The sequence below is a fragment of the Acomys minous genome (genome assembly GCF_964271855.1).
Source record: "Acomys minous genome assembly, chromosome: 11".
Classification (NCBI taxonomy): Eukaryota; Metazoa; Chordata; class Mammalia; order Rodentia; family Muridae; genus Acomys; species Acomys minous.
The window spans coordinates 7,619,587-7,642,101 of NC_140492.1; the positions used below are offsets into that span (position 1 = coordinate 7,619,587).

A 22,515-nucleotide genomic window follows, 5' to 3' on the forward strand; every position below is an offset into this window, starting at 1 on the left:
ACCAATTGGGGGCCAGCCAGATGTCGAGCCTTCTGATGAGCTGAGTTCAATCCTGGTGCCCATATGTTGGAGGGAGAGAACCAACTCCTGCAACTTGCCCTCTGCCCTCCACACACAGGCCTTGGCATGCTCCCTCCCCATTCACTCCAATGATGTTTTTAAAGGGTCAGCTCCAAGCCGTGACTAGAAGCCTCTGCTAAGTGCTACAAGAAAGGATAATATTGCATGTGCTCAGGGAAACACGAAAATCCAAAATTTGCTGGGCAATCCACCGTGACAGGAGTAGCTTGTTATTGGCCTTACTCATGACTGCCACTTTAAGGTGATGTTAAAATTCAGGTGGACATTGGTTGCTTGGCTTATGTCCTCAGACTCTGTACTGACAATGTACCGTGCCATCGCCAGCACTTGGACACTGCAATAGCACCCCCACCTCTGCCCTGGGTGCCTCACTGCTTGCCAGTCATGCACATCATTGGCGAGAACTACATGAGTCTATTTATTGGGATACTAGCCAGCTGTGACTCTGAGCAACTCCACCATAGGCCTGTACTAGGCATTTTACAAATGTGTTGTCTTTACAGCAAGCCGCATGGAAGGGACATTTTTTTTCACTGCCCAACAAGCAATGGGGCTTCTTAAGTGTTCCTTTGCTGTCCAAGATCACACAGCAATCTCTCACAGAAGGTTGCCTATCACCTACCCAGAACTGCTTAGATAAAAGGCTGCCCTGAGGCCAAATTTCCTGAAGGAGTAAAAAGAAGAAAAAGGGGGAATGTGTGGCACATTCGGCAAAAGAAGGTTCTAGTACAGCCTGCTGGTAGACTAACTCCAACACTCATCCAGAAGACCAGCACTGGGCTGTAGTGTAGCACTTGCCAATTGCTCTGGTGTCAGTGCTCCTGCCACGTGGATGGCTCAGAACACAAAGAAGAGACACACAGATGTGCTCTGTATCACAGCACTGGGTGCAGCTGTGGGCCATACAGTAACCAGGGAAGCAGAAGACTCTCTACAGGTGGGAGGACTGGGGAACCAGGAGTCTCTGCCTGTGGGAGGGCTGCAGAGAAAGAGGCAAAAAGGCGCAGAGAAAAACCTTCAAAACCCTGACTCTGACTGCCAAGGACCAGGCCACACAGGCACCCCAGGCCTTTTCTGCCGACCACCCTTTCTCCCTGGGGCAGCCGGAGTGGGGCTTCACCCACCCCACACCTCCCAGTGTAAACATCGCCCTGTGCTGGAGCACGATCCCCATCGGGAAGTATTAAGAGGGTGGAAACTTAATCTAACTATGGCGTTTGGGGATGGGACCTTTATGTGATCAGGATTACAAAAGGTTAGCCAGGCTGGAGTGGGGTTGGGGACACAGCCATGTTCTCTGTGTCTCCAGGCCCTAGTAACCCCACTCTCCCCATCTCATACTCCGTTGCAGACAGCCTGAGTGGCTGCTTATCAGAGGAGCATTCGCTTTCATCAGGGCAGGTGAAGTGGGGGAGGGGAAAAAGAAGGCAAATCTAGTGGAAACCAAGGGCACAGGTACATTTTTTTTCAGAGTCAGCTGCAGGAGGCCCACGAAGAACACAGGGACCTTGAAGTGATGTGCTGGTCTTTGGCCTGGTCAAGGGTTGTTGGCGTATGGTGGGGGAGGGGAGAAGGCTCACGAAGGGATGTTCAGCTGCTCTTCAATGTTTAGACTTGTTTGGGCATCTGTGAGTGTGTAACACAGTGCGTGTGTGTGCATGTATGTATGGACAAGGGAGTATGAGACAGCATGTACATGTGTGAGTGGGCATGTATGAATAAGAGGGTATAAGGCCATAGTGATGTGTGTGTGTGAGATAAGTGTAGGAGAGAGTCTCTTGACCTTGCTGTGAGTGTGTGGATGTGTGTGTGCTCACCGATGCACAAGTCTGGGGATGAGCACGTTTGCAAATACAGTACTAAGGGGCAATCCTGTCATATTGCTGCTGTCTCTGAGAGACTGCTGGAAAGAAGCCTGCTGTCTGCTGAGAGGGTCTCCCCAGCAAGCAATAGAGCCGCAGTTTCCACCTGGCCCAGTGTCCCCAGTTCCAGTCCTAGACTACTTGTGTCTTAGAATTAAACAGAGAGCAAGATGCAAAATAATAATAATAATAATAATAATAATAATAATAATAATAAAAACAATATAGAACAGCTGAGTTGGGGTGGCAGGCAGGAAACTGTAAAAACTATTATTCCTAACATCTGCCACATGCTATTACTACAATTTCTTTCCAACAAGTTGTTCAAGCAAAGCCTGCCAGAAGGACAAAAGCTGCCGCATGGGAGAATCCTAGCTGTTAGTTTTTATGTGTGTGTACATATGAGGGTGTGGGTGGAGGGTCTGAAACTAGGAAGGGGCCTTGGGAGAAGGGGGAAAAGATGTTAAGGAAGTGAAGGAAAATGAGTAATAAAAGTCAGGTGACATGAGGGGGACCACTGGGAGTGGAAAGGTAGCGGGGGACAGGAGAGGGGGGAGAAGTGGGAGAGGGTCAGGCAGAACTACAGGCAATGCCATTCCTTTGTGTGCTAATTTAAATCAAACTAAGAAAGGACACTTTCTGTTGCTTCTTCCCTCAGCTTGCCTCAGGTGCACCCCAGGTGCCTGGAAGTGAGACCAGCTCCCGGGAGAGCGGTTACTTAGCGCTTGCAGTGGGTTGATCGCAAAGCCTGTGTGCATGAAGGATGGCAGAAGTCAGTGGAGGAAACACAAGAACAAGGGTGGGACAGATTGCTCCAGCATGCCATGCATCCCCAGAGAGGGGGCAGCGAGCTCAGGCACACGTGAGGCGGTGGCTCTGGTGGAACCGGTGCCCCCGAGCTCAGCGAAGATCAAGCCTTGACAACATGACCACCTCCAAAAACAGAATTTGACCCTCATCTTGAGAGAGACCACTTGTATTTCCTCCCCAATGTGGATGGTTTTCAGCATTGAGTTTTATACCTTGAGAAAGATTTGCATTCGTAGATTTGTAAACAGGCACACCCGCATGCATGTCACTGTGTGTGTGTGTGTGTGTGTGTGTGTGTGTGTGTGTGTGTGTGACTTTCTGATCTTCCTGTTAAAAGATGTGATGTTGGGTGGGCAGAGGACTTTGGTCAGGAGTGTAGTGTCCGTGGAACTAGGGGCCAATCACAAGCACACTGCCCCCCTCAGAAGTTACTTACTAGGCTGGCATTTAAAGGAGACCAGGAGGTATTTACTGCTTCCTGGACAAAGGTCAGGTCCAAAGACACGGCTATTGACCAGGAGGTGGCAGGCCCGCTGGTTCTGGCACTCGTCCAGCACCTTCTGGAAGGAGGGGTAGAAAAGGATAGGCTTGTGAACTGCACACAGTGTCTGCTGGACCCCAAACCTGGGTCGCTCTAGCCCCTGACAGAGTGAGGCTTGCCTACCTGGCCTGAGCTGGGTCTTGAAAGCACATGAGGTGTGTGGGGATGGGGGGCGGGCAGGCAGGGGAGGATACGAGATGGGGCGGGCAACTCCCTGAGACTTCCAGAAGAAAGAACCTGGTCCAGAGAGCCAGGCCCATGGGAAAGCCAGCCCCAACCAGCCAACCAGCCACAGTGGGCACTATGGATGACTCAAAAAAGTGCCACCCCTCAGAGGAGCCAGGGTGCATGAATGAGATCAAGTCACCTTTGATTGTTCAACTAGAGGGCACATCAAGCTTTAAAACTGACAGAGCCATGATGGCCAGGAATTATAGCCACGCCTCCTTACCTTGAGGAATGGCCACACACAGGCCCTGGGAACTTGGGAAAGCTTCAAACACTCAAAGTTGTTCCACCAAATAGAATATTAAAGCTGATTTCAACCCTTGACAAACTCAAGGGCGTGGGCCCGTGACCTTGCTGCTAAGCTGTTTCTTTAGTAGAATTCTTGTTTGATTATTTAGTCAAAAAGTGTCCCCTCCCCCACCCCCACCTCACCCTGCCCCCTTTCTCTCTCCTGCTTCATAGAAAGATCCACAGCTTTCTACTGCGCCTCTGGGCTTTGGCTCCCAGAGAAAGTCCCGCCCAGAATAAACCCAGGCCCTAGTCTTCCTTCTGATGAAGGGGACACGGAGTCCAGAGGGTGGGAGTTCTCAAGAATCCACTCACACTTTAGGACTGAATTCCATGCAGATTTTGGAGCTTTTCTGAGTTACTGTGTTCTTATAGCAGCTCTGGGAACAGCTGTTTCCATAAAGGATGTTGGTGCTACCATGTCACCTACGCCACCACCTCAGGGGCCCAGGAGATGTGGCTCTGTCCCTTTGTGCCTCTATGAGGCATGGCTCCCGGTTGATGGCACACACTGGCATGGCTAATGGTGAATTATACAGCCTTTGAGTGTTTCTGTAAGGCTCTTCCATCACCGCCTCAGAGCAGGCCCTGAGGCAGGGCCTCGTTTACCAACTGCAAAGTGCAGAGAGGCGCCAGGGTGGCTACCTTGGCAGATGTTAACCTGTCCCCATCTTAGACACCATTGCCCCTGAGGGCATAGGCTGACTCAGCTGCTGGGGTAGTGTGAAGTCCCAGGGAACTGGCTGAGTGGAAGGGCCATGTGCAGGGATGTTTCTGGCAGGCTCACCCTCTAGCAGCATCAGGATTGTGTTCACAGATGCTGACATGTCAGCCTAAATGGAACTTCCTCTTCCTTCAGGGCACCAGGCTGGAGCAAGAATGCTGGATCGTGCCAGAAGTTCATGCTTTCACCAAGATGGCACGTATATCCTCCTGGGGCTGGCCAACACGCTTTTCATGCCCTTTGGAGGGCAGCTAAGAGCCTGGCCACCTGGGCGCAGTCAGGAGGGAGGGGCGTGGCAGGCAGGAAGGAGGGGCGTGGCAGGCAGGAGGGAGGGGCATGCAGGCAGGACCATGATTCTTGCAAGGGAGGCCCCAAGGGAAGAACTGAGGCAGGGTGGGACACTCCAAGACACTACACTTGGCTTGCAAAGAAACATGTTGTCGCTCATCCTAGTGTGGCCACTCCATCAAGGCAGTTCAGCGGACAAATTCTTTTGTGTTGTTCACCAAGTACACAACTACCCGGGTGCTACAGGTTTTAGACTAAAAGGAGTAAGTGGTATGAAAAAATAGAAAAATATTTGCATCATCTAATATTTCTGCTCCTTCTCTGTGGTCATTAGAAAAATCATACAGACATCTGAGACCTCTGGTAAATTTACTTTGCTCTACATAGTCTATGCTGACCTATAATCAAGCTGACTTCTAACGCCATTTGCTGCATTTGATGCACTTGAGAGGCATTAAAAATCGCCATTGTAGTAAAGCCTAACCAGTGACTTAGTAATCTTGGCCAGGTAGATGAGGTGACAGATTATAAATTGCTTGGATAAAAGTGGTCTTAGTGGCACAGGCGTGTAATCCCAGCTTTGCACACAGACAGCAGGATGGAGGTTCACGGCCTACATGGGCTATAGAGCAAGTTCAAAGCTAACCTGGGCAACTTAGCAAGACACTGGCTCAAAAATGAAAAAAGAGCTGAGACTATAGCATGCCTAATGGTATAGTGCTTGCTCAACACGAGATGCTACTGGGGTCAGGTAATCCCCAGCACCGACAAAAGCTGTGTGTACAAGCCACAAACAGTCTAAAACCACCAGCGAAATGATTTGACCTCTGTAAGTACCAATGTTCTCTCAAATATGCCCAAGGAGGAAGAGAAGAAGAGGGGGAGAAAATAACAGGAGGAGGGGGAAAAGGAAGAAGAAGAAGAGGAGAAGGAAAAAATGAGGAGGAGGAGGAAGAGGAGGAGGAGGAGTTCCTGGCAATATTCAGAAGAAGAACAAATCCAACCAAGACCACTCAAATACCTGGAAACGAGACTAACATGGTTGTCTACAGGTAGAGACATGAACCATGAGGAAAAAGGACAACTATTGATGTGTATGTCTCCTGGGCCATTCTCTAGGAAGTGGGTCATGACCTCCGATTCTGGTATCAGAAAGACCCTTGGGGTCCCCACCTCTCCCACTGAGGTGGAGACTCACTCCATTTGGACTGTATGGCAAAGACTCATTTTGAAAAGCAAGTTGTAGCTCACCTGTAAACATTAGTGATGTATAGTAATTGGGGTTTTCACCAATTTTTGCTTTGGATGAACTGTAGAATTACATATATATGAACACAGAAAAAAGAGGGAGAGAGGGGAAGAGAGAGAGGAGAGAGGGGGGAAAACTATCTCATGACCTTAGCACATCCACAAAACACAATACCTGCAAAGTGGTGGATGCCACACAGGTCAAGTTGTCTTCCCTCTGGGAGGTGAGCTCCTGGGAACTACACATCTGGTAATCTTGCCCATAAAATGCCGATTGGACGCTTATCGTAGAATGCCGAGGGCACTGTAGATTCAGATAGTCCCCATCACAGGCATAGGCGGTGTGGTTTTGCAGGAGTTTTGTTAAGTAACCTGGAAAATATTCAGCTGGGTTATGGGTGCCCCCAGGAAGCCTCCCTCCCCATTCCTGCATAGATGTCAGAGCAAGGAGACCAGAGTGTCCCCGAGGCAGGGGCTGCTGGGTTAAGAGGGTGTCAGGGTGTGGCTTCTGCAGCAGATCTGAGGCAGGTGACCAGGTGAGACCAAAGGGGCCTCTGGGGGTGGGCAGATGCTGGCTTTCCTGAGTGGGCCAGGTACCTTGGGTGATGCAGGCCTGATATGAGGCTTGGAAGGCTCCATCCCCTTCAGGCAGCACGCGAAGGGATTAGCCACAAGCCTAAGGAATCTGGAAGAGCCTCAATAGATGAGTGGGTGTCCCTGGGCATGTGGGCACCTGTCCCGTCTCCTCCCGAGGAAGGCAAGTTTTCTAATCTCCAGGCCTTCCTGGAGTAAGGGGACGCCATTCAACTTCAAGAAACCACTCCTGGGCCTGCCTCACCCCCAGAGAGGAAAGCTGGGGAGGACCGCCTGCCAGGAAGAAGTTCGGGGGAGTGAGGCAGTGGAGCTTTGCTGTGCATTGAACAGCGCTGGCTCCAGATTCCTACTGTACCTCAGAATGTGACTTCATTTGAAAACAGGACTGCAGCTGTCACCAGTTAAAAGGAGGAGGTACTGAAGTCAAGAGGCCCTTAATGCCCACGTGGTCAGTGTTCTCATCAAGAGAGAGGCAAGAAAGAAGACAAGATGTGATGTCGAGATCCGAGGGTTGGATCTACACAAGCCAAGAGAAGCTGTGTGGCTCTGCCAACGCCTTGATCTCGGGCCTCTGGGGCTACAGGAATAGGGATTCTCATGTACACAGCCGCCCACTTGGGAAAGTGTTTCTGTAGCCACAGGAACAGTAGACTCCACATTTCAGTCTCTCCAGTGACCTCTCAAGCAGTTAGTTGGAGGGTCTAGGCTGGGTCTGGGCTCTGAGCGCTCTGAGGACCTACAGCCAGGAAGGTCTGGAGCTCGGGGCTGGTTCTCAGAAACTAGGAAGTAAGTTCTGTCCAGAATGTAGATTTCCCTTACACTTTCTCACACCTCGTGAGGTCAAGAGCAAGGCGGCCTGGACGGAAGCCAGGGACTTTCTGTTGAGGTGTGTGGGGTGAGTTTGGCAGACTCTGGCATGGAGGCATTAGGAGAAGGGCAGTTCCTGAAGCCTCTGATTCCCACACAGATGGGCCACGCCTATGTGAGTCTCATTCAGGTTTCAAAACCCCCGCTGAAGTCATCATTCCTGACTGAAGGTGCCTGGGTTTCCTTGAAGTTCGCAGGCAAGGGGGAGGGGCAGTGCTCACTGCACTCCCACAAGAGCATACTGAGGAAGGCTGTGAGTGCCCACTGGAAGCCTTACTCTAGCTGGAGAGCCAGCCTGTCTGTCTGTCTGTCTGTCTGTCTGTCTGTCTGTCTGTCTCTCTCTCTCTCTCTCTCTCTCTCTCCTCCTCTTCTTCTTCCTCTTCTTCCTCCTCCTCCTCCGCTAGGAGGCTGTCTTGCTCAGAGAAGCAAAGTCTAACATGAACAGCAAAAGGAAGTCAGGCACTTCTTTTTTTTCTTTTCTTTTTTCTTTTTCTTTTTTCCTTTCCTCGAGACAGGGTTTCTCTATATTATCTTAGCTGTCTGGGTTTGCTTTGCAGACCACGCTGGCCTCGAACTCACATCGATCCACCGCCTCTGCCTCTGAGTGCTGGGATTAAAGGCGTGCGCCACCATGCCCAGCTGTGAGTGATTCTTGTTCATCTGCCTTCAGGCCTCAGCTTCACAGGCTGTGGGTCAGTGTATCCTCGCACGGCATGCAGGGAGGCAGCCTGACAGTGACAAGCACCAGTAGTTCAGAGTTTCTTTATGGGGGTCTCAACATCCTGTAGGCACCCAGGGTAGTTCCTTTGGGAGGGCCAGCATCTATTCTGAAGTGTGCTAGGCAAGGGACCCCACTAAGATCCCTTTGGACATCTCCTTGAAACTTCCTGTCCATCAGGCCTCCGATTCCCAGAGCCCTGCTGAGCATCCCATCCAGCTGACTGCAACTTCAAAGTACTTCTCAAAATGACCTCTGCTTAAAGCTTATTGTTTATACAAAAGATGGTTTGCTACTTTATTAGATAAAGGACAGGACAGGGCTCTGGGAGTGGTAGTGTCAGGGACAGAGTGCTCTGCATCCCGGATGCCTGGTCAGAAGTGTTCTGTAATAGTTCATCTTCAGCCAGGACTACACAAGAAACCCTGTCTTGAAAAAACAAACAAACAAACAAGTTCATCTTGATGGTATTCGAGATTCATCGTCAGTAGGCATGTCTGTGAGGAGGAAAGAGGAGCCCCATGCAGACGGCAGCATCCCAGGATCCAGGGTCTGATTAGGAGTACTGGCCAAGCCATCGTGAGGCCATCAGTGCCTGTACCTCAGCTCGAAGTGGGGCAGCAGGGGTATCACTGGGGCTTGCTGACTTCCAGGGTAGCTGAGGAAGTGTGAGCCCTGCTTCCCCCACCTTAGTGAATAGGTGGAGAGTGATGGAGAGAGACACCTGATGCTTTCTTCTGGGCTCAGTGTACAGACACAAAGATTTATGCACCAATTACACATGCGCATACATTCACACAGGACCAGACCCTCCCCTGAAAGAAAAAAGAAGCAAAGAAACAAATAAGCAAGCAAAAGAAAAGTAAGAAGAAACAAAATTTTAAATGAGAAAAAAGAAGAAATTGAGACTGGCCTCCCACATAGCTCTTTGCCTCCTGACTGGATACAATGTGACCATCTGTGTCACCCTGGGCTGCCGTGCCTTCCCTGCCACAGAGGACTCTGCCTTCAAACCACAAGCCAACATAAACCCTTCCTTCCTCAAGCCAGTAAGTGCTGAGGTGATTTGCATGGCCCTCACACAAAGAAACAAATGTATAAAAATTTTAAGTAAAGATATGAAGAAGGCAAGGCTTTCTCTATGGAAAGTCATTCTGAGAGCACACTCATCACTCTGTCAGTGAAAACTCCCTTGTACGTAAACAGTGCAGTGACCGGACACACCAGAATCATAATGGCTGGTTTCTAACATGTGTTATGTAGAGCAGGAGGCAGGTTTCACAGCAAAAGCTGGGGGTGTCATGGACAAAAACAAGGTCAACACAGTGTTTTGCAGAACTCCTCAGAGCCAGGTATGCCACATGCACGGAGACCCCCTGGTCAGAGCAGGCACACAGACCCATTAGCTGCATGAAGCATGTAAAGATGCAGATTAAATACGTCATTCCTGTGTGTGCGCATGGATATGCATGTGTACATAAAATACATCACTCGTATGTGTGCAAACATGGGTATGTGCATGAGTGAAATGCACCTTTTTGTGCTAGCGCATTAAACACAACACTCTTATTTTTTTTTTTAAGATTTATTTATTTATTACATATACAGTGCTCTGCCTGCATGTACACTTGCACACCAGAAGAGGGCACTAGATATCACAATAGATGGTTATGAGCCACCGTGTGGTTGCTGGGAATTGAACTCAGGACCTCTGGAAGAGCAGATGGAGCTCTTAACCGCTGAGCCATTTCTCCAGCCCAACACAACACTCTTAAGCGCTCGCTCACTTGCACTCCATCAAACACAGTCAGTGTCAAGACCTCACAGGGAAGACTGCAGAGTCCCATATAGCTTTGCAATCCTCGTGAGCGAGCCAGTGAAGGTGGGAGGGAAGCAGAGGATTAAAGGCCAAGTCCAAGCTTCAGACACGCGTGAGAGCTAACCACTGTATGAGCAATGCTGGGAAACTGAGGAATGCTGAGTGTGAGAGGGGTGAGGACGGGGGGGGGGGGGGGGGGGGAAGGGGGGGCCTGGCTAAGGTGATGCTCTGGAGAGCCCACTCTGGGGAGCAGTGAGGCTGTGAGCTCCATGCAGGGAACACAAGCTCCAGCACCTTCCCTAGTCGGCTCTGATGAGAAGCCGCTTGTTCCTGCTGCTATGTCTCTCCTCTCCCTCTGTGTAACGGTAGGATTGCGCTTCCTTTACAGCTGTGAAGAGGTGACAGGAAAGCTGGGTAGAGAGAGCATTGGTGACTGAGGACACCAGGGCAATGGTTTGCACAGGCTTTGTATGTGTCCCCCATGGGTTCAGGTGGAACTCTAATTATTATTTGGAGGGATTAAGAGATTAGAAACTTAATCAGACTACAGAGTTCAGAGGCAGGTAGCTAAGCTTAGTTAATGTTATTAGAGTAGCGCCCCCACAATTCGATACTGGCTGCTACATAAGAAGAGAACGAGAAGGAAGAAATAGAAACACCTGGGCCTGAGGTGCCCTGTGATGAATCAAGCTTCCTTCAGTAGGGAGATCAGCACCAGATGTTGGCCTTTGATCTTGAACTATGAGCCATCCAAAACTTCTCTTTTGTTTTTTGTTTTGTTTGTTTGTTTGTTTTTGGTATAATATTGCCTAGTTTGGAGTATTTTCGTCACAGTATTTAAAAAGTGAACTAGTAAGATAAAGACAGAGGCAGGTGTGGTGGCGCACGCCTTTAATCCCAGCACTCGGGAGGCAGAGGCAGGTGAATGGCTGTGAGTTCGAGACCAGCCTGGTCTATAAATGAATCCAGGACAGCAAGGCTACACAGAGAAGCCCTGTCTTGAAAAAACAAAAACAAAACAAAACAAAGAACAAGAAAAAGACAGAAAAACAAAAAGAGGTTTGCCACAAAAAATGGAAGGAGCAATCAATATGCGAAATGTAATGTTTTCAGAGGTATTTGCCTCAAGTATGAGGGTGCTGAAAGGCATGTATGCACACATAGACACACACACACACACATACAAACAAACACACAGATATATACACACAGGCACAGAGACACACAGACACAGAGAAACAAACACACACACACATAGACAGACACAAGACACATACACAGACACATACACAAGCACACAGGCACACAGACACAGACACAGACACAGAGAAACACACACACATACACACACAGAGACAAACACACAGGCATACACACAAACACACACAGACACACAGGCACAGACACACATACAGGCACACACACATAGACACAGAGAAACAAGCACACAGACACAGATACACGCGCGCGCGCATGCACACACACACACACACGCACACGCACATGCACAAATGAGCCTTTCGAATGCCTGATGTCAGTTCTCAGGCACCCTTCCTCAACATAACAACTATTTCCTTTGACAATAAAACTGCTTTGTTGTCTTAAAACCAAACAATCCTATTGCCAAAGGCATAAAACATAAACTTTCCCCATATGCTGTTCAATAGCACTCAGAATTCAAGTATTCCCAAATGTCTCAATGTGGAAAAAATAATCCTAATAATTATCGGCTTCCATGTGATGGGAGCACTTGGTTCTGTGGCTTTCCTGTTTTAAGCTATGAGGAGTGCCCCGTCTTTGAGGGGCACCATGTCACAGCCAATTGTACCGTCTTCCCACCTGGAGGCTTTTCCACACTTGCCCTGGACTTTTCTTCTGTGTCTCTGTACACTGGCCACTGATTTACTGAGTTCTAGACTTCCCCCTATAGATTCACATATGCCTTAAGTGGATGTTTTCTTCATGGACATCCACACATATACAACTATGCATCCCTTTAAAACAGGGATACGGGCTGGAGAGATCTCTACGTGAGTGCATCAGTTAAGAGCATGCACTGCTCATGTAGAGGAGCCGAGTTCAGTTCTCAGCCCCTCTGTAGGGTGATCTGACACCCTCTTCTGCACTCCTCAGCCACCTGTACCAGATGTGCACATGCCCACCCTAGCCTCCACACATATACACAGTCTAAACTGTTTTAGAAAAGCCTCTTTAAGTTCAGGGATACATCCTGAGAAGTCTGTCGCTTCGTACTTATTTATTATATATACTGTGCTCTGCTTGCATGTATACCTGCAGGCCAGAAGAGGGCATTAGTTCACTTTATAGATGGTTGTGAGCTACCATGTGGGTGCTGGGAATTGAACTCAGGACCTCTGGAAGAGCAGTCAGTGCTCTTAACTCTGAGCCATCTCTCCAGCCCCCATGTGTGTGGTTGTGTGTGTGTGTGTGTGTGTGTGTGTGTGTGTGTGTGTGTGTGTGGTTTTTTAATGAGAGCAAGAGAGCAGATGAGGAACCTAGCAGAGCCAGAGCTGGGTCCTCAGAAGCCCTCAGTACTTGCAGATTTCTCTCTACTGTATGCTGCGTGTATGTGTGAGCAGCCATCCCTGGGAATGCACAGGAGATGGTCCCAGAAAGGCCTGCAAATACCCAAATCCTCAGAACTCAGGTCCCCTATGTGATACCAGGAAACCACAGAAAGATAGCAAAACTGGCCATAAGTTCTACGGCCAGGGCTGTAGAATGGGTTTAAAGCCAGTGATTTAGAACTACATAGCAAGACTCCATTTCCAAAGCCAAACCAACAGACAAAGCCACATGACAGCTTCGTAGAACCCATGCATTCTCCCATATATGTTAAACTATTTCTTGATCACTTAGGCTGCCAACTACAATACATAATCAAAATGCTTTGTATGTAGTTTTTACACCATGTTATTTAGGAGGTGTTAAACAAAAAAGTCTGTACATATTCAGTACACATGCGGGGTTTTGGGTTTTGTTTGTTTGTGTGTGTGTGTGTGTGTGTGTGTGTGTGTGTGTGTGTGTGTCTTCGATGTAGTGCTGGTTGAATCCACAGATGCAGGCACCATGAACACAGAGGAAAGGCTATGAGTGGCAGGGGAAGAGGATATAGATCAATCCATTAAATGATTACCCTAAACAATTACTCTGAATGTGCTGTGTTAGTCTGAAATTACCATCTTTAGATCACACTCACTATTTGGTTCCAACAGGTCTGGTAGGAGCCCCTCTGCGCTTCTCCAGACAAAGTCTTCCGTCCCTATAAAAATGAACACCTTGTTTTGTAACCAGGTACCAACCCCAGGAAGCTATTCAGCGAGTACCATCTGGGTTAGATTAGTTTAAAAGAAACTGGATCAATCCCCGCGTCCCCTCCCCCCCCCCCAGCATCTAAACAAAACACTTCTTCTTTTCTTCGGGACGCAGAGTAATCCCCACACGACAGAGCCACTTGGCGAGGGAGCTGGGCTTGCAGTGCACTCGATAACTTAATGCGACTTTTACCAGCACTTAAAAACTCAGATATGAAATCTACCCTTGATCATTCTCCGCTTGGAGTTGGCCAAATTTGCAGCTCTCTGCCTATGCCCAACAAAAGGCTCTCAGAAACAACGCTCAGGGTCACTGACCAATCAACAAGACCCAGAGAGCCTAAAGCCTAGACACGGGGTGGGGGCGGGGAGGGGGCTGGAAGGTGCAGCCTCCCTGCCTACTCCCTGAACAGCATCCAGTGCTGATAGCTCTGAGGGCTCCCTTCTGCCCACTCAGGATGGATAAGATGATCAAGGAAGAAAGTAAGACTTAGGGGTATGTCTTTTGTGCCTCATCAGCTAATTGGAAAATTATATGGTAATCTCATTTCTCATGTTAATGAAAGCAGGTGTTTATTTGTTTGTTTGTTTGTTTTGCAGGTTAGGGATGATGACATTTAGACAGTAATATTCTAAGCCCCAAAAAGCTCTTGGATGTGGAAAGCAAGGCAGGTTTCCTGACCAGATAACCCATGTTCCTAAGCAGCTCACATAACCAACATCCCGATGAGGGTGGTGGCACACGCCTGTAATCCCAGCACTTAGGGAGGCAGAGGCAGGTGGGTCACTGTGAGTTCAAGGTCAGCCTGGCCTACAAAGCGAGTTCCAGGACAGCCAAAGCTACACAGAGAAACCCTGTCTAGAAAAACCAACCAACCAATCTCGGGGTTTGAATGTGGTCTGTACAACTTAGATGACTGGCTGGCTGTGTTTGGCGCAGCCACCACCTGGGTTCAGTGGACAATTTGGGCAGAGCAGCCAGCCAGCCTCCAGGTCTTTGGTTTCGTCTCTGAATCTGGATAACCCATTACATTCCCACCCTCCCACTCCCCTTGTAGTTCATAGACACCGGGAGGCAGGGCTGATAGTCAGTAAATGAAAAGAAATCCGGGTGCCTGCACAGTAATTAGGCTGGCCTGGCCTGGAGCTCTCCATTCATCCTTAATTGATTCCCTGGCACACACACCAGAGCCTGCTTTAGCCTCCTCCAGCATCGGAGGACTCTGGGGCAGGGAGTGGCCCCGGGACCCTAGACTTCCTTCATTCTTGCTCAGAGCCCAGCTTCCCTGGCTGCCCTCATCTATGCTTGCTGCTCTACACCTGTTGCCTCATTTTGGTGACCGCTGCGTGACCAACAACCCTCCCCTCTGAGCCCCTGCCATGTCAGCTCTGTCCACCACCAGGCCCGGACTTTCTTTTTCAAGTCTTGGTTCCTGGCCTCCTTCAGGCTGGATAAGTTGAACAGCAGATCCCGTTTGCCAGAACTCATTAGAACCGTGCGTAAATGAGGCTTTGTGTGCCCATAGCCACTGTCAGTCACAGCACTGTTGCTTGTTGACATGAAGGCAGTGTTGCCTTGTCGATGTCACTTGAGATGTGTGTATCAGAAGGTTCAAAGTTGTCGTCTCTCTTCCCATGTCCTGGAAATAGATCAACGAGTGGGCAAGTTTGCAAAAGGCAAACCCGTGAATGGCGGAGCTCGCCTGAATATGTACCAGCAAACGGGACGTGCTGTTCAACTTATCCCTGGGAGAGGCTGCCAGGGTGAAAGAGCTCCTCCCTTAGGCCCAGGAGCAGGCTTTCGGAATACGAATCACTGAGTACCTCTGCCTTTGCAGATTGTTTCAAAGGCATGTTGGGAATATCTCCAATGCTCAGCAGAGAGAGAGAAAGAGAGAGACAGAGAGAGAGACAGAGACAGAGACAGAGACACAGAGAGAGAGAGAAAGAGACAGAGAGAGAGAGAGAGAGAGAGAGAGAGAGAGAGAGAGAGAGAGAGAGAGAAAGGACCATGCACCGATTGGTGGAGATGAAGGGAAACTGCATTTAGGGCTGGAGAGATAGCTGGTAGTAAGATGTTTGTCTCACAAACACGAGGACTTGAGTGCGAGGCCCAGAGTCCACGAAAAAAAAAAAAGCCAAGTGTGGCAGCACACACTTGAACTCCCAGCACTGGGAAGTTAGAGACACGGTGCATCCCTGGGGCTTTCTGGAAGCTACCCCAGCTACTTGGTGAGCTCCAGGAAGAGGCAGGTGGATTTCTGTAGGTGCAAGGGCCGCCTGGTCTTCATAGTGCAAATATATATATTTATGTATGTGTGTTTGTGTGTGTATATATATATATATATATATATATATATATATATATATATACACATACACATGTGTATATATACCATGTATATATATGTATATGTGTATATGTATATACATACATACATACATGGGGGTAACAGGGGGAATAGGAAGGAATGAGAGGACAATGGAGGCAAGCCAGGGAGTAATACAGAGCAGACCAGAATGGGAATTTATTAGCTCATGTGACCTTGAATACATTGTTTGACCTTTGCACCGCAGGTGTCTGTTATCAAACACAGAAAACAGCTTGTAACTCCTTGAGTCATGGAGATCAAGTGAGCAGCTATTCGTGCTCAGACCTCGGCAGTATTGCCTTTCCCCCACCCCTCCAACCCCCCCTGCCCCCCCCCCCCCGTCGTGGTAACAAAGTGCCAGAAAGGGGAAGGCTCAGAGCATTAGGAGCCCATTCTCTCAGACTTCTGAAGACTAGAAGTGTGAGCCATGGTTGCGCCATGTTTCTTTTGAAGGCTCTAGGCAGGGATCCTATCCGGGCCTTCCCTCCACCTTCTGAAAGGTCCTCGGCTCATGGCAGTACAACCCCATTCTCCCACATGGGCATCTTTCCCATGTGCATGTGTGTCTGTGCGTCCACATGTACATGTGTGTCTGTGCGTCCAAGTCTCCCTTGTGTGAGGGCATCAGTCATGTTGGAGGAAGGCCCAACCCAAATCCGTCATTCTAACTCGATCACCTGTACCAAGGCTCCATCTCCAAAGAAGGCCACAAGCTGCAGTAGGCGGGGCTTAGGAGTCCATGTCTCTTGGTAGAGACACAAGTCAAGGCCTATGAGCCGCTCTGTCCACCTCAGCTCTGTGAAAGGGTTCATCTTTGATGTCGTTTCCCCCCATTGCTTGTTGCTTCCTTCACAGCTATGTGGGAGAGTGCCCAGAGGAGGACAGCCCGAGGTCAGGAGCCTGAAACTGCTGTGGCTCCAATCTCCACAACCAATGTTTTCCCAGCAGCACTTGCGGCCCAGGTGAAAGTAAGCAGATGAAGTAAGAAAAGAAAACATGAAAAAGGGAACAACACGTTCAGATAAGCTGCTAATGACGACCACGGGCGGACATACCAGCAGCAATGTGCAGAGAAGGGCGTTGCCAGGCCTCTTCCACTCAGGGGCCAGCAGGGAGGCCTGGGAGGCCATGTGTGAAGCATTGAACAGCACCCCCGCAGCCTGTGCCAACACATAACTCCACGTGCAGAGAAGGAAGCCAAGTCTGATCAGTTACTAATCAAAGTTCGTTTCAGCTGTGGGGATGGTCTTTGCCTCCTGTTGACAGGTGCGAGGGCTCTTGGAAACCGTGAACTTGCGTTTGACCTGGAGCTTAGCAATAGGCTGTAACAAACCGACTTACCAGGCATGCTCAGTAGGATGTCACCTTAACAGAAACCTTCCCTGGGATTGATCTGGAAGCCATTATTCCCAGAGGAGAGGATGGATGGAGCTGTGAAAGCTTAGAAAGAGGGAGCTGCCGTGTTTTGACGGGGGACAGAAGTGTGCAACGAGGGGCCTGGCTGATGACAGCAAAGGGCTTGCCATTCAAGGGTGAGGGCCCGAATTTGTTCTCCAGCACCCACATAAAACACTGGCGGGGGAGGGGGCATGGGCAGGAAGTCAGGCAGGTGGCATGTGCTTGCAGTTCCAGCACTGGGGAGGCAGAGGCAGAAGTCTTCATGGTCGGATGTCCTCAAACCAAATTGGCAAACCAATGAAAGAAACTATCTCAAAAAACCCGAGGTCGATGTTTCCTGAGGAACAGTGCTAAGGTTGACCTCTGGCTTCCACAGGGGACATATGCACACATGTGCATGTGCACAGTAAGTAAATTAAGTAATAAATATTTTAATTAATGTAAGCAGTGCACCCTGTGGGTTCAGCAGAGCCCTCAGCAGAGCCATGGAGAATCAAAGGCTGACTCCTTATGCCCTCTCCTGAAACCCAAAAGCCCAGGTTCTGGAACTTTCTTGATACTTTTTTTTTTCCTTCTTTAGTGCTTGCCTATTCTAAATCAAGACTGTTCCTGTCTAAGTGAAAGGATCAGTTAATTAGGGTCAAAATGCTGCTGATGCTTCTTGGACGTACAAGACACTGTCCCCAACGCTAACCGAACACTGTTCTCTTCAGAATGACAGTTGAGTCAGCACATGGGACTCCAGTAGCCAATGCCAGTGTGACAGGAGGTAGAGACTATTCTTGGTTAAAAATAAGCCTCATGGTGGGGCCATGAGATAGCTCAGTAGGCTAAAGGCTTGCATGAACACAGGGTTTGGGTCCCCAGCACCATGTAGAAGCCAGGAGTAGCAGCACACATCTGTAAACCCCGGTCCTGTGGTGAGAGGCCCTATAGTATAGAGACAGAAGGACTCCAGGATGCTCATGGGCCAACTAGCCTGGTGTACAGAGCCACAACCAACAAGAAAGACCCTTGTGGGTGGAAAGGACTGCCATCGAGGTTGACCTCTGACCTCCACACATGTGCCACGTGGACAGGCATGCTACATACACAGGCACACGATTCATTCTGGAATGATACTATTTAACAATTACTGAGTTCAGTGATCATTTACTACAGATGGTTACTTCACCCCCTTCTTTTAAATTCCCTAAAGTGGCCATTATAATATTTAATTTTCCATCTAAAGAGTGTATTGTATCTCTGTTGGCCAGCTCCATTCTAACATCCGACTTGTTTGGTGATAGTTTTATTAAAGAATTTTTTTTTCTTTTTCTTTTTTTTTTCTTTGTTGGTTTTTCAAGTCAGGGTCTCTCTGTGTAGCCTTGGGTGTCCTGGACTTTCTTATAGACCAGGCTGGCCTCAAACTCACAGCGATCTGCCTGCCTCTGCCTCCTGAGTACTGGGATGAAAGGCGTGCGCCACCACACCTGGCTAAAGTCTAGCTTTAAGAAAGGATCCAGCAGTTGATGAAATAAGCCAAGGCTGCGGCTGTCCTGTGGAATTCCCCTGTGGTTCCCAGCCCCCCATAACTATAGCAAACCCACACAAGTCCACTGAAGTTCAGACGGGGCCAGATGATGCTCACCCCTCCCCACTTGCTTGATTAATAACGATAATGACACTAATGGGCAATCTAGCGTCTAACACTGCAATTTTATCCCAGCCTGTGAGGCCGAGGCGCAAACACTTAACATTCTTTAAAGGAAAGCTCTCAATTAGTCCATCAGTCTGCCTAAACCCTACCTAATAATTTACCTCCTCATTGAAAGGAAGTGCGTGGGTAGCAAAGGTAGGCGGTGCAGATAGGCTTTCATCGGAGACTTTGGCAGTAATAAGTCACATTCCAGAGAGTGCCGCGAGGTCCCAGAGAAGGCTGTGGGACTGCGAGATCACCTCTGAACGTCTCCTAAAGACGCAGGTTTCCCACTCGTGCTTATCTGTTGACATAGGAGTAACGACCCGAGGCATTTCTTTCGGTCAGGCCTGTCTCACTGCAAATGACCTGGCCCAGGAGGGCTGTGTGCGTCTGTTCCAGACACTCACCTTGTCCGTGGTCTTATTTTATCTGAGAATCAGTCTAGAACAATTCTTGTTGCATCATGGGTTCTCCGTATTACACCATGGTACATTCCCTATCATAGGAACAAAATGAAAACCTTCTTCAGGGCTAGAAGGAATTTACTGGAAACCAGAAGGGAGGACGTTCAAGCTGCTCTGCTAGGGATATGTGGGACCAGACAGGAAAGACAGAGCTGAGGGAGGCCACGCATGTTGTCACAAAATGTGCACATGTTGAAAAAAGCCACTAGTCACTACTCAAATGCAGGGAAGAAAAGGAAGAGTCTGTTTAACACCTATTTTTTTCCTGTTTGTGTTTATGGCATCTACATCCAGAAGTGAACACTGAATAGACAAGGTGTCAGGGAAGCCCAGGGCCTGCTATTTGAAAGGCATTGGGGATTTTTAAAAATATATAAATAAATAAATGGATAGTTATACAAGATCCAACTCTAAAAATATATGCAGCCATGGGTCCCTCACCCATGGGCTCAACCAACAGGGTACTGAAAACACTTGGGGAAAAAATGGTGACTGTTCTGAATATTACAGGCTGATTTTCTTGTCATTAGCTTTGCACAGTGTTCCACTGTGCTGTGTATTGTTAAATAAGTGGGAGGGTGTGTGTGCGCGTGGGGGATGCAGGCAGGTTCCATGCAAAGCCTGTGGCACATTATAGGGGAGGGACGTGAGTATCCTCAGAGTCTGGTGTGTGTGGAAGGCTGCAGAGAAGGAACCGCATTATGTATAACATATATTGCGTACACACTCAAACGTGTGTTTCCTTTTATTCAGTAAGCCACACTCATCGAAAAACATCCTAATCTTTGCCTAAGGACACAATGCCTTTTTTATTAGGAAGGAATCACAAGAAAAGATGTTTCAATATCTCAATGTCAACATTAGTTGGGTCTGTAAATGTATGCTCCAGGGGCCCCGAAAGCTCGGGAACGAGAAAATGAGCAAAGCCCTCTCTGTTGGACAGCATTCTTACATCACCCACTTGAAAACCAAATCCAAAACAGAGTTCTGACAGGCTTGCTATTTTCTTCAGTGCCAAGAACCATACAATAGGCCTTTTTTTTTTTTTTTTTTTTTTTGGTTTTGTTTTCCTTCCCTCTTTTTGGACAAAGCTCTTAAAATGCTTGGAAATTCAGATGTACTGAGTCACGAGACTGTTCAAATACTGCACACCCGTTCCTGCCAGTGGTCCTGCTCACTCTCTTGGGAACAATAGTAGATTTTCTGTGTCTGGCAGAAAGAAATATTTTGAGTAGCGTTGTGACTTGTCTGTGAAAGAGGTGACGGGGTGAGCATGGTCTGGAAGGTCTCGCAGCCTCTGAGTGGGAGGTGGTTGGTGGGATCCCCTCAACTCAAGGTGGCCCCTACAGTGTCACTTAGTGTCCAGATCACGTGAGCTCCACATGTGCCCTACTAAGTGTATGACCGGGAAGACACTGCTGTCTAAAAGCAATGTGTGTCAGTATGCGGGGCTGATTGCACTCGCGTGTGCAGAGGTGGGTGGGGATGTGGGCAGAGGGACAGGAGGAGTGACCTCAGGGAAGGGGGGGAAGGAAGCCCACAAGGAGACTCCAGAGGAAAGCAGATCTCCTCTTGGTCTCTACGACTTCCTTTCCCTCTTCCTCTTTAAGACTCCGATGGGACTGAAGCCTGCATGCCATTGCTCACTGAGATTTCAAGATAACTGAGATGTGTCGCAAACTCATCCTTGCTCGTGCTTAGAGCAAGCAGAGACTTCAAGCCTGGACGTCTCCCCAGAGCAGCATTGTAGTTGACTCCACTGGTGGCAAACGGTTGGGTTTGAAATGAGGAGAGAAAAAGTCCCAAAGACACAAGCCAGTCCTTTAGAGGAAAGAAAGGGCATGGGAGGACTGAGTAACCCGCCCTCCCCCCAAAACCCTGGACAGAGAAGAGCTACCAAAATGGCTAAGCAGATAAAGGCACCTGCATCCAAGTCTGATGCCATGAGTTTGATCCCAGGGTCCCACAGGGTAGAAAGATCCCAATTCTCATAAATTGTCCCCTAACCTTTCCATTCATAGCACCCACATGTTCACACACACAAATAAGTAAATAATGTAGATAATAATAATAATTGTTTTAATTCAAATTCCAACCATGTGGAAAATGAGACAGGAACCAGTCTACTGTGCTACTCCAGTTTCCTTGGCCTCCATTAGGGGAGGGGAGTGCATGACACATCCACACACCGGCCTTGTGCATTGGAACAGGCCCACCCCCATGGGGCCTGACACAAAATCATTCTGATTTTCATTAAACCTCCGAGAGCTCAGGCTCCCTGGGTAGGGCGGCATGGGCTGCGACCATGTGGCACCTCGGCGAATGTTGACAATCTCAAACAACCGGCTGTGAAAACACAGCAGCACAGAGGTCCTGGTGGTGGTGGTGGTGGTGGTGGAAGTCCTTTGGCCTCAGGCCTCACGGGATTGGTTTAAGGGGTGCACTAACTACATACACAGTGGTAAAACACTATGTATGTCCAAAAGCAACTTGGAGGAAAAAAATGGCTTGTTTTGGTTTATGGTCCCAGAGGTAGAAGAGTCAGTCTTGGCAGGGAGGCATGGCGGCAGAAGCACAAAGCTGAGGGCCCATGTCTTCAACCACATACATGAAGCAGAGCAGGGACTAGAAGTAAAGCAAGGCTATGAGCTTTTAAAGCCTGTCCCCAGTGACATACTTTCTCTAGCAAGGCCGCACTTCCTAAACCTGCCAAACAGCACCAACTGGGGACCAGGTGCTCAAATCAATGAGGCTTTGGGAGGAGACATTTCTGATCTAAAGCATCACAAAGAGCCATAGGACTGTGGAGCTCCAGCTTAAGTGAAAAGGGGAAATTAGGATCTTGACCCTGGAAGTGAAAGAGGTAAATCAGGTTGGAGAGACCACAGGGTCTGATCTGCTCACGAGATGTGGTTGGTTCCATAGAGAGGTGTAGTAGATGCAAACATATTTTTGTTTTGATCGTGGGATGGGGAACAGACTTGTGAGAGAGCAGGTGATGTTTATCCACTAGAAAAGGAACCGCTTCTTGCTGAGGCTTGGTCTTTGCCAGCTAAAAAACACCTGAGTATAGACTCTGAGAGGAGATTATATAAATTAGCCCAAAACAGGAGGCTGGGCCTTTGGGTCTTGGTATTGTTTCCTATTGTTTGGCTGTTCCTTGCTCTACACTGAGACCCTCCCAGAGAGAACCGCTC

At 48.8% G+C, this 22,515-nt stretch overlaps 1 protein-coding gene across 3 annotated transcripts in view; it reads right to left on the minus strand.

Annotated features, from left to right (window-relative positions):
* Window positions 1-22,515, minus strand: part of EVA1C (eva-1 homolog C) — a 68,312-nt gene that overhangs the window by 31,849 nt on the left and 13,948 nt on the right. The window contains exons 2-4 of one of the 3 annotated variants that reach the window (XM_084802063.1): window positions 13,289-13,351; window positions 6,246-6,442; window positions 3,190-3,310 (exon numbers count right to left, since the gene is read on the minus strand). In XM_084802063.1, the coding sequence (XP_084658189.1) occupies window positions 3,190-3,310; window positions 6,246-6,442; window positions 13,289-13,351 (381 nt within the window). Of the gene's footprint in view, window positions 1-3,189; window positions 3,314-6,245; window positions 6,443-13,288; window positions 13,352-22,515 lie in introns of all 3 variants that reach the window. The other 2 variants (XM_084802062.1, XM_084802064.1) reach the window with 2 other exon arrangements.